The sequence below is a fragment of the Gymnogyps californianus genome, chromosome 2 (assembly GCF_018139145.2).
Source record: "Gymnogyps californianus isolate 813 chromosome 2, ASM1813914v2, whole genome shotgun sequence".
In the NCBI taxonomy this organism is placed as follows: domain Eukaryota; kingdom Metazoa; phylum Chordata; class Aves; order Accipitriformes; family Cathartidae; genus Gymnogyps; species Gymnogyps californianus.
Window position 1 is genome coordinate 25,581,805 of NC_059472.1, and position 11,907 is coordinate 25,593,711.

Sequence of the window (11,907 nt, forward strand, 5' to 3'; positions counted from 1 at the left end):
AGATGGCGGATGACTTGGAGCGGTTACTGGATGAAGTGGAGAGGCGGCTCTGCCGCCTGCCGGGGCGGGAGGCGGCGGGCGGCCACCGGCACGGCGACGGCGAGGGGGCGGCGGCGGCAGCGAAGGCGAAGGAGGGCAGGTTAGCGGTCCTGCGTCGGTCCCGGCGCCCTGACGCACCTCCGCGCCGAGCGGGCGGCCGCTGGGGTGGCGCGCAGCCCGCCCCTCCCCCGCCCTGTGGGGCGGGAGGGGGTCGGCGTCCGGCGGGACCCCTCAGGAACCGACAATACCGAGGTGCGGGAGCCGAAACAGTGGCCGGCGATCAGCGAGTGTCCCCTGTGGTACTTACTTTTGAACACCCAAGTCGGGTGCCAGCGAGCTGAGTTACTTCAGATAGTCTTTGTCTCTTGGGAGTATCCCAACCTCGGATTAAATATGGCGTTAAAAGCTGCACTAATTTGCTTGTGAGTTAGAATCAGGGATTGCTTAGCTCTGTAACTGACCTTGTGGTATATATAAAATATCTATAAATCTTGCGATTCAGAGCAGGGAGAACTTTAGCAATAGTATTATCAAACATTCTGTTGATACTTCAGTCATTTATGTATTCTGTTCATACTTTTTCTATTAGCCATATCTTCTACAGTAAGCACATAACTTACACTCTACGCTTCTACGTATCCACCTCAAATTTCACAATTTTCAAAATGACGGGTTTGAATACCAACAGTTTTGGTCGTGACAGGGTCACTGCTGACAATACTGCCAAGCGGTCTGCCACACCGCTGCCTGCCCTCACAGGTTTCCACCCCAGCCCTCAGGTTTCCATCCCGGCCCTCACTGGTGTCTCAGACTCCGGTTGGAAGGTCTTTTGTCCAGAGGGGCTTGGCCAGATGTCTCCAGAGATGGGCTGCTGAGCGCTTACCCAACAGGCATTTCAGAGTCCCAGGCAAGGATCTTGAAGAGCCAAATGAGTAATGCAAGACCAACAAGCCCACTACCTTTGGCCACATTACTGGACTTCCCCATTGTTTGCATAATGGTTAGATGAGCACTTAAATTTAGTCAATCTAATTACAATATTGTAAAAAATCACAGAGTTTTCTTCTTTCTCAGGAGTAGATTTGTTCTGGATTGGTTGATGCAGCAGTACTACAGGCCTCCCTTTCTTTGACAAAGAGCTAGCAAACAGCAGACTTGAGTGACAAGACTCCTCGCTTGAGTGAAAGCAAAGTGCAGGTGATCTCTCTAAATGCATGCAGTTTGGCAGGAATTCCTTCAGACCCCTGTGGTTGTATAGCAAGAGGAGAGAACTCCCTCTGACCTTTTCATATGCTGAAGATTAATGTGAAAAACCAGGGCCGTCCAATTTATTGCTCAGTAAGTGCAGCATGGGTTATATTGTCATAGTTTTATTCAGGGTTGGAAGTTGTTGGAAATAAAAGAAGCAAGCAAAAATAAGACCTATGACAGGACTGTTCAACAGCGACCAAAAGGCGTCATCCTGCAGTTTACATCTGTCCAGTCATGATTTGGATGGCCTACCTTAGATACCACAGAAATATTAGAGGAAAAAGGCTGTAACTAATTTTATGTTTTAACTTACAATTCTTAGAGCTGCTCTGGTCATGCAACAGAATGAAGGCTGATTTGTTTGTTTTTCAGATCAGCTAAACTGTTAATGAGTGCTGGCAGCAGTGAAGAAGATATAGATGACATTATTGATGAAATCTGTAATGACAGCAGCTTTACCAAAACACCTCTGGTGAGTAGGAGTCTGGAGAAATGCAGAACAGATGAGGTTCAGCGATGAAAAGAAAAGCACCATAAACTAAAAGTGTTTTAAAGCAAAAAAATGAACTAAAACAAGCTGTAGGATAAACTTGGAAAATAAAGCAGAAAGGAAAATGCAACAATCCTATAGTGAGGAACAGGAGAGATATAAAGAGGTGGTCTTACCCAGGGAGTAACAGGCAATTAAAGGAAATGCTAGTTCAAGGTAGAGCATAGTGTCAGATATCACCGAATGGTTGAGATTGGAAGAGGGACCTCTGCAGGTCATCTCGTCCAACCACCTGCTCAAGCAGGGCTATCTAGACCTCATTGCCCAGGACTGTGTCCAGGCAGCTTTTGAATATCTCAAAGGATGGAGACTCTACAGCCTCTCTAAGTAACCTGTTCCAGTGTTTGACCACCCTCACAAGAAGTAAAGAAGTTTTTTCATATGTTTAACTGGAATTTCTTGTATTTCAATTTGTGCCCATTGCCTCTTCTCCTGTCAGTGGGCCCCACTGAGAAGAGTCTGGCTACGTCTTCGTTATTCTTCCCCGTCATGTATTTTTATACATTGATAAGATTCTCCTGACCCTTGTCTTCTCCAGGCTAAACAATTCCAGCTCTCTTAGCCTGTATGTCAGATGGTCTAAGTCCTTAATCACCTTCATGGTCCTTTGCTGGACCCACTCCATTATGTCCATGTCTCTCTTGTACTGGGCACAGCAGTCCAGACGCATCTATGAGGCCATATCTGGAGTACTGTGTCCAGTTCTGGGCTCCCCAGTACAAGAGAGAGATGGAGCTACTGGAGAGCCTCCAGCAAAGGGCCATGGAGGTGATTACGAGACTGGAGTGTCTTTCATATGAGGAGAGGTTGAGAGAGCAGGGACTGTTTAGCCTGGAGAAAAGAAGGCTCCAGGGGGATCTTATCCATGTGTGTAAATACCTGATGGGTGGAGTAAAGAAGGGGCCAGACTCTGTAGTGCCTAGTGACAGGACAAGAGGCAATGGGCACAAACTGAAACATGTGAAATTCCATCTGTACACAAGAAAACGCTCTTTTACTGGGTGGGTGGTCAAACACTGGGACAGGCTGCCCAGAGAGGTTGTGGAGTCTCCATCTGTGGAGATTTTCAAAATCCAGCTGGACACAGTCCTGGGCAAGCTGCTGAAGCTGACCCTGCTTTGAGCAGGGGGTTGGCCTAGATAATCTCAAGAGGTCCCTTCCAACCAAAATGATTCTGTGATTCTGTCTCACTAGTGCTGAGTAGAGAGGAAGGATCACCTCCCTCGACCTGCTGGCAACGTCACTCCTAATGTAGCCCAGGATGCTGTTGGCCTTCTGTGCTGCAAGGGCACACTGGTGGCTCATGGTCAACTTATTATCGACCAAATTTCCCATGGTCTTCTCTGCAAAGCTGCTTTCCAGCTTGTCAGCCCTCAGTGTGTTCTAGTGCATGAGGGTTATTCATCCCCAGGGGCGGGAGTTTGCATTTCCTCTTAGGTGAACTTCAAGAGATTCCTCTCAGCCCATTTCTGCAGTCTGTTGAGGTCCCTTTGAATGGCAGCACAGTCATCTGGCATACCAACCACCGCTCCCCATTTTGTATCATCTGCAAATTACTTCTGTTGTTAGACAGCAGGAGATGGAGATGAGCCGCAAATTTACATTGTCAAGACAGTCAGAGTGATAGAAGACACTGAAAATAGATATTAATTTAGGTATCATCAGTAGAAAATTGTGTTACTTATACTTCATAACCCCCTGTGCAGATTCTCTTCTTTTCATGAGTGACGTTGGTTTTGCTTTTTTTGTCTTTGATTTCTTACAGAGTGGCTAAATCTGAACCAACAAAAAACACTTGTATACCACAATACGTATGTCTGAATGAGAGAGAATTATGTCAGTAAATTTGTGTAATTTTATCATTTTATATCCCTAGGACTTCCCATTTAGGATCTAGAATTCTAGTATTCTAGAATTCAAATAATCTGTTTTATGTGCAGCAAATAACAAACTTTTCAAAGACATTTTATCTTTTTGAATAATACAAGTCCTTGATGTGGTTTCAGTAAAACAAAAGCTCAAAAAAACTGGGGGAGAAGGTTCCTAAACTAAAACTGTTTTTAAAAGCAAAATCATTAAAAAGAGGGCATGAAATACTAAGTCTTGATTGTAAAGTCAAAGTGATCATGCAGTGTTGAATTCCTTCAGGCAGAGCTGGGAATTCAGAATGGGAAGAGAAGCCTTGTTCCTCATTTAACTGTTACTTCAGCAGCTTTTGTCTCGAAGAGCCTCACAAACCTGAGCAAGAAAATTCCCAAATTCTTAGTCCGCTGCTTCTGTGACTGAGATTTTCTGGCTCCTGCTTATTAAGTAAAACAGAATATTGTTACCTTGCTGTAATGCTGCCTTTTATTCTTTGATTGCTTTTTAAATAGAAATTGAAGTCTAATTCTGCAAGTCTCACACCTGAAAGCAATAGTGCTGTTGTACAGGCTCATAGGAAAAGGTAAGTGAAAAATGTTTTGGCAAGTTGAACGTAGCTTGATTATAGCTTGTTGTCAGTCTAATAATATTGCTACTGTTTAATCTGTGTTGATATTAACTAAGAAAGAAACTGAGTGTTTAGAGAAGCATTCTTTAAAGAAAAACAAAGATAAACAGAAAGTTAATTTTGAAGAATTACTAATGTGCTTTCATGTGGTCAAAATTATTTATTATAAATTAATTAATTAAGTTATTGAACAACAGCTTCCTTTGCCTTATGGACGTATACATTTATGAAATGCTGCAATATATAGTCCCATATATATTTGTTATAGAGAGAGGTTGTAGAGTTTTTCTTTGAACACTTTGGTAATGGAAATTTTAAAATTCTGTAGTTTGTAAGCATTTGGATGCTTTGCCTATATTTAATAAATATTATTTTAAAAATACTATGCTGTTAAACTAGGAGAAGCATTGTACTACTTTCTCCAAAATGTTTTGCTATAATTTAATATTTTTTCATGAAATCCATATAGATGCTGTCCAGTGTACCTGGGTGGAAGCACTTCACCATATGGCATAGGAACAAATATTTCAAAAAGGTAGGAAACATGAAAAAAAATGTTCTACTTGCTTTGTCATTGCTTTATTCGCAACTGTGTTTCTGTGGTAGTACAGAGTTCTGTGTTTGAACTGGGCAGGACAGCCCTATATTCATCTAAACATGTGTCTGCCTGTAACTGCAGTTGAAGTCAGCTGGTCCCTTCCAGTCCTCTGTTGTTGACCACTAGATCTTTCGTTCATTTGAGGAGTTGAAAGATGTGTGCAAATGAGACATGAGACTCCAAAAATCGATAACATGTAGTTAACGAAGTTGCTGCTGTAGAGTATTGTTATTCTTCCGTGCCTCTCTTCAGCTTTCTATGTAATGCCGAGTATGTCACTTAAATCAGTGGGCTGGTTTAAATCATCCTGGAGCCTGAACTGAAAATAGCCAGAGTGCTTTGCAACTGCAGCTGAACTTAGTAGGAGAGGTACTTTAAAGAATTATCCCCAACATCCTATAGAATATTATTGCATTTCCATGTGGGATTTTTTGTAGTAATTAATTATGCACTTGATGCATATTTGGATGCTGGGCAGGTGCCATACCAGTGAGGAAGACCAAAGAGAATGTATCAAGAGAATATCAGTTTATTTTATGTGTTCAGTGAGGTTAGGAACCTGTAAAAATAATACATGATCGTACAGTTAAAACACATACCATAATGAATGTGCCAGAGATGTAAAAAAATTAAGATTACAGGGTAACCTTGCTTCCAGTACTTCTGAGTGAGCGCTGTACTAAAACAGTTATTATCTGTGTAGCTCCTCTGATTGTAATAAGCTCTTGGAGCTTTCTGTTCTTTTTTGACCAGAACATGTGATCAACTACGTTGTACTGCTTGCGACTTCCGTGTGTCACTTTTCAATGACTACATCTGGGATCAGTCCTGTGATTATCTTTTTTTCAGGTATGTCTGAGGTGGGTTTGGTATTAGTATTGTGTTGCTGTGCTTTGGGGCTTGATAGGAGCGGGAAAGATTAAAAGTCCTGAGCGCTCCTGTGTTACCTAAAAAGGAGCATGTGTGCAACCTGTTGGGGGATCAGGTGGGAAAGTCTGCAGGGAGAGGGATGCAACATCCCCCATAATCTGTTTTCATGCCTTTCCGTTTCTTCCCCCATCACTCTGCCTCTCTGCTTTTAAAAAGAATTCAGGTTTCATGGATCAAAAGGCAACTTTACTGCTGAAATAAGCAGATAATCTGTGTGATGGGTTGGCCTGTGGTGTGCCATTGCAGGATGCCTACAAAATGAATGCAGACTGTTCAGCACGTACTTCTCACCATACCTTCAGTCGTAGAGACTGTGATTGTTTCAAGTCAGATTTTCTTTTTTCCAGTATCAAGTATTATGCTGTCATGTTCAGCGAAAATCAAATAGTTTGATTTCTTAGCAGACTTCTTTTTGAAGCAAGGTTTGATTAAATGGAGGGGTGCGATTTTTGTTTTGTTCTTATATTGTGATGTCTTTAATTATTTCAGGTTTTCTTGAAGACTTAAAATTAAGAAGTTCTTATTTCCAGTTTCTCTAAAGCTGTATCTAATGCCAAGACTTAGTGAAGGATAGTGTAGTAGGCATGCTCCTAATACAGACATCGAATTTGGATTCCTCTTATTTTAGTAAAGTCTCTGTATGTGCCCGTTAACTGATGGAGGTAGTGGATGTGTTCAGATACGTGCTTGGCCACCAGGGGGTGTGACAGCTGGAGTAGAGCAGCAATGGATACACATCTCCTTTTCCATTATTTTTCTTGTATTACATGTTAGGTTTTTCCTGTATCTTCCTTCCAGGTTTGAAATTTGTATTTCTCTTTGAATGCAAATCTTATTTTCCCATTATTTAAAGCAGCGTTAAAAATACAGTGCTGCAGTAGTCTCCTGAGATGAGTTTGGTAGCTGGAAAGGTTAAATAAAAATATGATTCTTTTATTTACTCAAAGCCTAAATTATTCTGCTTCTGAGATAATGAAATTAATAAAAAAATTTAAAAAGACATGAAAGGTATTAGTATCAGATACTTATAACATTGATTAAAATCTGTAATCTGTAGCAAGATATTTAGCTATTTATTTTGGCTAACCTGAATTTTAAAAAGCAAACTTGAAGATTAAACATTTGCCTTCCATGAATAGATGTCTGACCTCTTTTTCTAAAAATTCTTTCTTTAATGTTTGTTTGGGGTTTTCTTTATTTAGCTGGGCTTGTTAATGTTGGTTTTGAGCAATTCAGTGGCCAGTAATTGATGGCCTGGAGGAGGTCATGAGAGCAGGGATAGTTAAAATCCTAAATTTTCACTTGTTTTTTGAAACAACTTGTTTTTGTAATAGCTATGCTGATTTTTCATTTGTTGTGGTTGATGCTTGCACAGGCATTATTTGTGTTTTGATGTACATTCTTCTCTCTTACGGCCATTTCATTTCAGTCACTTTAACAACCATCCTGAGTAACAGTTCCTGATGAAAAGTTTAACTGTGTTGTTGTACTCATTCTGCATAGGGATTTTTACAGTAAGTTTGATAAGACACATTTTTGGATAATTTCTTAACAGAAAATTAACAGAGAATTAACGCTACCTGATTTTCTTCCCAACTCTTTCTCTGGAGGCTGACACAGGGTCTCTAAACCTGACAGAGAACATTGCTTACAAAAACATCAATCTCCAGTTGGTCTGAGAATACAGCAACTATGCACTGAGACTGCTTTTAGGAAAGCATTGTGTTCAAAACAGAATTTAAACATATCCCTAAATTCATTCATAACAGTGGTACTCGGAAATGTTCTTAAGAGCTTTTATGAATTGAAATGGCCTCATGAATCTTTTTTCTTTAAAAAAAAAAATGCATGATCCTAAACTGAATTCACTTGATTGGCAGGAACAACATGCCTGAGCTCAGTAAACTAAGAGCAAAGATGATAAAGAAGAAAGGAGCACGAGCATATGCTTGTCAGTGCAGCTGGAGATCCATTGATGAATTAACTGACCTCCAAACAGACCAGCAGCTTCGGTGGGTTTGTGGTAAACATGCAGAATGAAGTCCTTTTGTGTGTGGTACCTACTTCTGTGGAAACAGGTCATAAACCCAATTTGTTTCCCATGCAGTTTTCTGAGAACAGATGGAAACCTGAATACTTATATCTAGAAATAGATTATAACACCCAGACTTCAACCTGAAAACTTTTTTTCAATTTAACTGTCTTGCAAGCAATACGGGGAGTTCAATTATTAGAAGAAACAACCAATTTGGAGGCTTTCTGGAAGCTAAATGAGGTTAAAGCTCATACTCAGTAGTGTTAAAGGAAGAGGAAACCGACAGTTTTAGGCATGGGGCAAAGTCCCTTGAGACTGTTCCTCATATCTAGCAGAGAGCCTTATTTCCCATGTCTGCAGAATCTTGGACTCAAAATGGTGGGTTGGGATGCAGCCATGACACACAAGCCTATGAATTTCTGCACAGAAATTAATACTGCTGTTCTGCTTTGCTCATAGCTGTTAATGAGCAAGTGGTTGTAGATCTCTTAAAAAATTACTGCAAGATCAGCTCTCACCTCAAAGGTTTCAGCACACCCCAAAACGTTACTTTCTTTTACCCACCTGTAGCCAAAAACTGCAGGTGCTGGAAATTTCCTTCCAGTTCCTACTGCTTTCTTCAGAGCACTTTTTGCTGACTAAGGACTTTTACCACAGTGAATTTGTCGGACTGCTGTTTAGCCTTCACTGCAAGAGGTGAACAAGCTATTGTGCGATTATTAAATGTTGTGCAATTTTAAAGAGATTCTGAAGAGTATATGACTCTTCTATCAATATTTTCAAGGGAAAAAAGGCTCAGGCTTTTAAGAGTGAGAAAATATATATCCCCATGTATTTCAAGAGTGAAAAAATATATATCCTCACTGATGTGCAAATTTGGATTTTTTTCCATTTCACTTAGCTTTCACTTCAGCTTCATTTCAAAATACTACATATTCAGAAAGTGTAACTGTCCGTTTCAACACTCTCCCTTCCCCCAGTAACATTGTAAAACTACTTCCAGGATCATGTTACTTGGTGAATTGTCTTGATTGCAGTCAATGTCACTATAGTTTATGAGCTCTTTCTTTTCATTATGTATAAATAACACAGGAGATGGATTTGGGTTTTGGGCGGGCAGAGAGGAAGGAACGGATTACCAATCCTGGCAATTACTACATTGAAAAGTGTCTCAAAATGGGAAGTCTGTCAGTATTTTTGCTATGCAGTATGTGATACTGTACAGATAAATTCAAAATTACTTACTTTGTGCAATTCTAGCTATACAGAGCCATTTCTTTTTTTGTGGATTTTTGCTTGTGGCCCTAATCTGTACATTTGTTCTTTTTATGAGCTTTTCCAAAACCATTGCACGGTCTTTCTTATAGAGGTCATCTCTCGAATCTGTCGCTTTGTCAGTACCCCTCTGAAAGAGCAGATCCCGGTAGTGACCAGAGGCATAATGTACTCTGCATCCTGCTCGCCTTCCCCCTCCGTGAGTGTTTTTTTAGAACCTGCAGAGGACCAGCAGTGTGCCTGGGAGGCCTGGCAGTGCTTATGTACGCAGTGCTTCGGTGCTCTGGAGTGCGTGTTCCAGTGCCACATGCGGCCTTGCTAGTAGGTTCAGAGGTGAGTTGGCTTTGGAGAGGTACTGCTTGGCATAATGGTATAGACATATTTAGTGTCATGTATTGTTTTCAATGCAATTGGTGTTTCAGGCTGAAGTTTCAACTGCTAGAGCCTAAAACGGCAGGTTCAGGAGACAGAGAGACCCAGAGACCAGTTGATTAATGCTCAGTCAGCTACTGGAAGAGGTCTGCTTGCCTTTCTGTCCTTTGTGAAGAGATAGCCCCCGTGTGGACTGTAAGCAGTGAGTGTTCCTGGGTTTTCTTCAGGTGGGCCTGAGTGATTTCCATTCCTAGAGAACATTGGTGCTAATGGTAAGAGAGGAACCCAGCAGTAGTATGTAATTTATTAACAAGCTCTAGAGAAGAAGAAACCTACTTTCCATTCTTCTTCTTGAAGAATAATGCATTTCAAAAAGTGCTGAGTTGCTTTGGCTTGCCTGTTCCAAGGCCATTTGAAACTGCTGACCAAGTAACCCCACAGGATGCTCTTTTGGCCTGGATTTGCACTGGAACTTGTGCCACAATGTAGGGAACAAGTTGGGCTTGCAACTTGTGAGCAGGAAACGGGGAAAATCCTAACACCCATCTCAGTTCACGAGACCAAGTCTTATGTGACTTGGAAAAGGAGCATGTCTCCTGTACCCTGTTTTAAACAAACCAACAGAAATAGTCACCCTCTCTGGAACAGTTTGCACTACCAAGTGTGTGGAGCAAATTGTGCAGAAACAAAAGTTCAAGACATCCGTTCTAGTGATTTTTATGACAAGAAGACAGCCTGCAGCACTTGAAAAGTGGAGGCTAGGAAGGAATTGAGACAAAAGGACTGAGAGTGTAGGAGAAGTAAAAGGATTAACACCAATATCTATTGGCAACATTAGTCAGCATTTCTCCTAGATCACCTCATCCCTCAGTCTTCTGTTAGCCTGGAGAGTTGTAGAAAGAGAGTTCTCTTTCTGGGTAGAGATTGTTGTCAGGCAATTGTATCACTAACGCCATTAAGACTGCACTCCAAGCACTGAAAATGTTAGAAGATAATCTTTATTGGTAAATGTATGTGGAAACCTGAGCATTCCCCTGAAATCATCATGTTTATTCAAGTGTAGTTACTTGTTTCTGGCCTTGGTCAGAATGGTGGGCTATGACAGCTCTTTGTCCAAGTGAAGTTTTAAACAGGTGCAGAAATAGTGCTTATTTTATTGGTTTTCATTACAGAATTTAGCATATTTCTAGATCTGAGAATAGTTACTATGTCATTAAATATAATTATTTTGTTGGAAAGAGGAGTGGTATCAAGTATTTGATTTCTCTTCCTTTGCTTTCTTCAGTTGCATGTTACAAACCACTCTGAAGTCCTCAAATGACAAGAATGTAAAGAAAGGTAAAATTAGAGCTTGAATGTTCATTTGATGAAGGTATTGTAAGATTGCACAAGGTTTTCAAGATGTAGCCCATACCCTAAGTGATACTTCCATGTCAGTTATCTGAGATAGCAGGGATTATGTAAAGAATTTTGTTTAAGAATGTCATTCAGCTGTTGTCAAACGGAAGTGCTGGAGAACTGTTTTGCAAAGTATAAATGTGACCATTGTTTTCCTTCAGTTTTTTGCTTTGGAAGCAATAATACCATTTCTGTTTGTGAAATGGGCAAGGTGAAAACTTGAGACTTTCATTTTGCTTAGGTGATATGCTTGGAAATTTTCCAGCCTGCAGCAGATCCCTCAACAAAACAAAAGCAATGAAGGATGACAAAATGAGAATCCACACAAAAGCATTCACTTGGAAATGTAGTCAGTGGTTTAATGTCACACCAACTTTTCTAAACCTGTGTTCCTGCAGTACTTCTGGATAGGAATCCAATTCAGGTGTACATTGTACATTTTTATAGCTTTTCTTTATCAAATTTTAATGTGCTCTTCTGACTATATCTCACTTGTTTTACGTGCAAACTATGGAGGGTGTCCAACCCAGCATCTGGGTGTAGCTCAGAAGAGTAATTATTAAGGATCCTGCCCTGCCATAAAATTTAGCTTACAGAAGCATAATCGCATTACATATTGCAAGCTCTGCACTGTATAAAATTGAATAAAGATTTTTTTTTTTTTCCTGAGCACCTATTTCAGTTTCGTACTGAAGGTATTCTGCAAATGCTAGGCACTGGAAGCTGCCGCTTGTTGAAAGACTTCTCACTTCTCTTGTTTCCTGACATGTGAGTCCTTGGGTCGTGTAACCAGCACATGTGGCAGTCACACAATAGGAGAGGAACTGTGTAGGGAGCTGCGCAGACAAATTTTTCTTCCTGCTAGGCTCTTTTTGTACAAGACCTGACCAGTTTTGTCTGTTGTGTGACACCTGATAACCGCCGGCAGGGCAACCTGTGGGGGATGGAGTAAAGGAGTGTTGGGTGCT

At 40.9% G+C, this 11,907-nt stretch overlaps 1 protein-coding gene across 1 annotated transcript; it reads left to right on the forward strand.

The window, feature by feature from the left end:
* The first annotated feature begins 2 nt into the window (after positions 1 to 2).
* Positions 3 to 8,174, forward strand: CFAP418 (cilia and flagella associated protein 418). The gene is made up of 6 exons (XM_050891694.1): positions 3 to 139; positions 1,663 to 1,762; positions 4,216 to 4,286; positions 4,801 to 4,866; positions 5,683 to 5,778; positions 7,740 to 8,174. The coding sequence occupies exons 1-6, from the start codon at positions 3 to 5 to the stop codon at positions 7,897 to 7,899; spliced, it is 630 nt and encodes a 209-aa protein (XP_050747651.1). The 3' UTR covers positions 7,900 to 8,174.
* Positions 8,175 to 11,907: the final 3,733 nt, after the last annotated feature.

What these genes read in the sequence shown, in the direction of transcription:
- CFAP418 (XM_050891694.1), top strand. Translation starts at nt 3, where the DNA reads ATGGCGGATGACTTGGAGCGGTTACTGGATGAAGTGGAGAGGCGGCTC. An exon ending in GCGAAGGCGAAGGAGGGCAG is followed by an intron (nt 140 to 1,662) that starts GTTAGCGGTCCT and finishes TTTGTTTTTCAG; the next exon opens with ATCAGCTAAACTGTTAATGA. An exon ending in GTACAGGCTCATAGGAAAAG is followed by an intron (nt 4,287 to 4,800) that starts GTAAGTGAAAAA and finishes AAATCCATATAG; the next exon opens with ATGCTGTCCAGTGTACCTGG.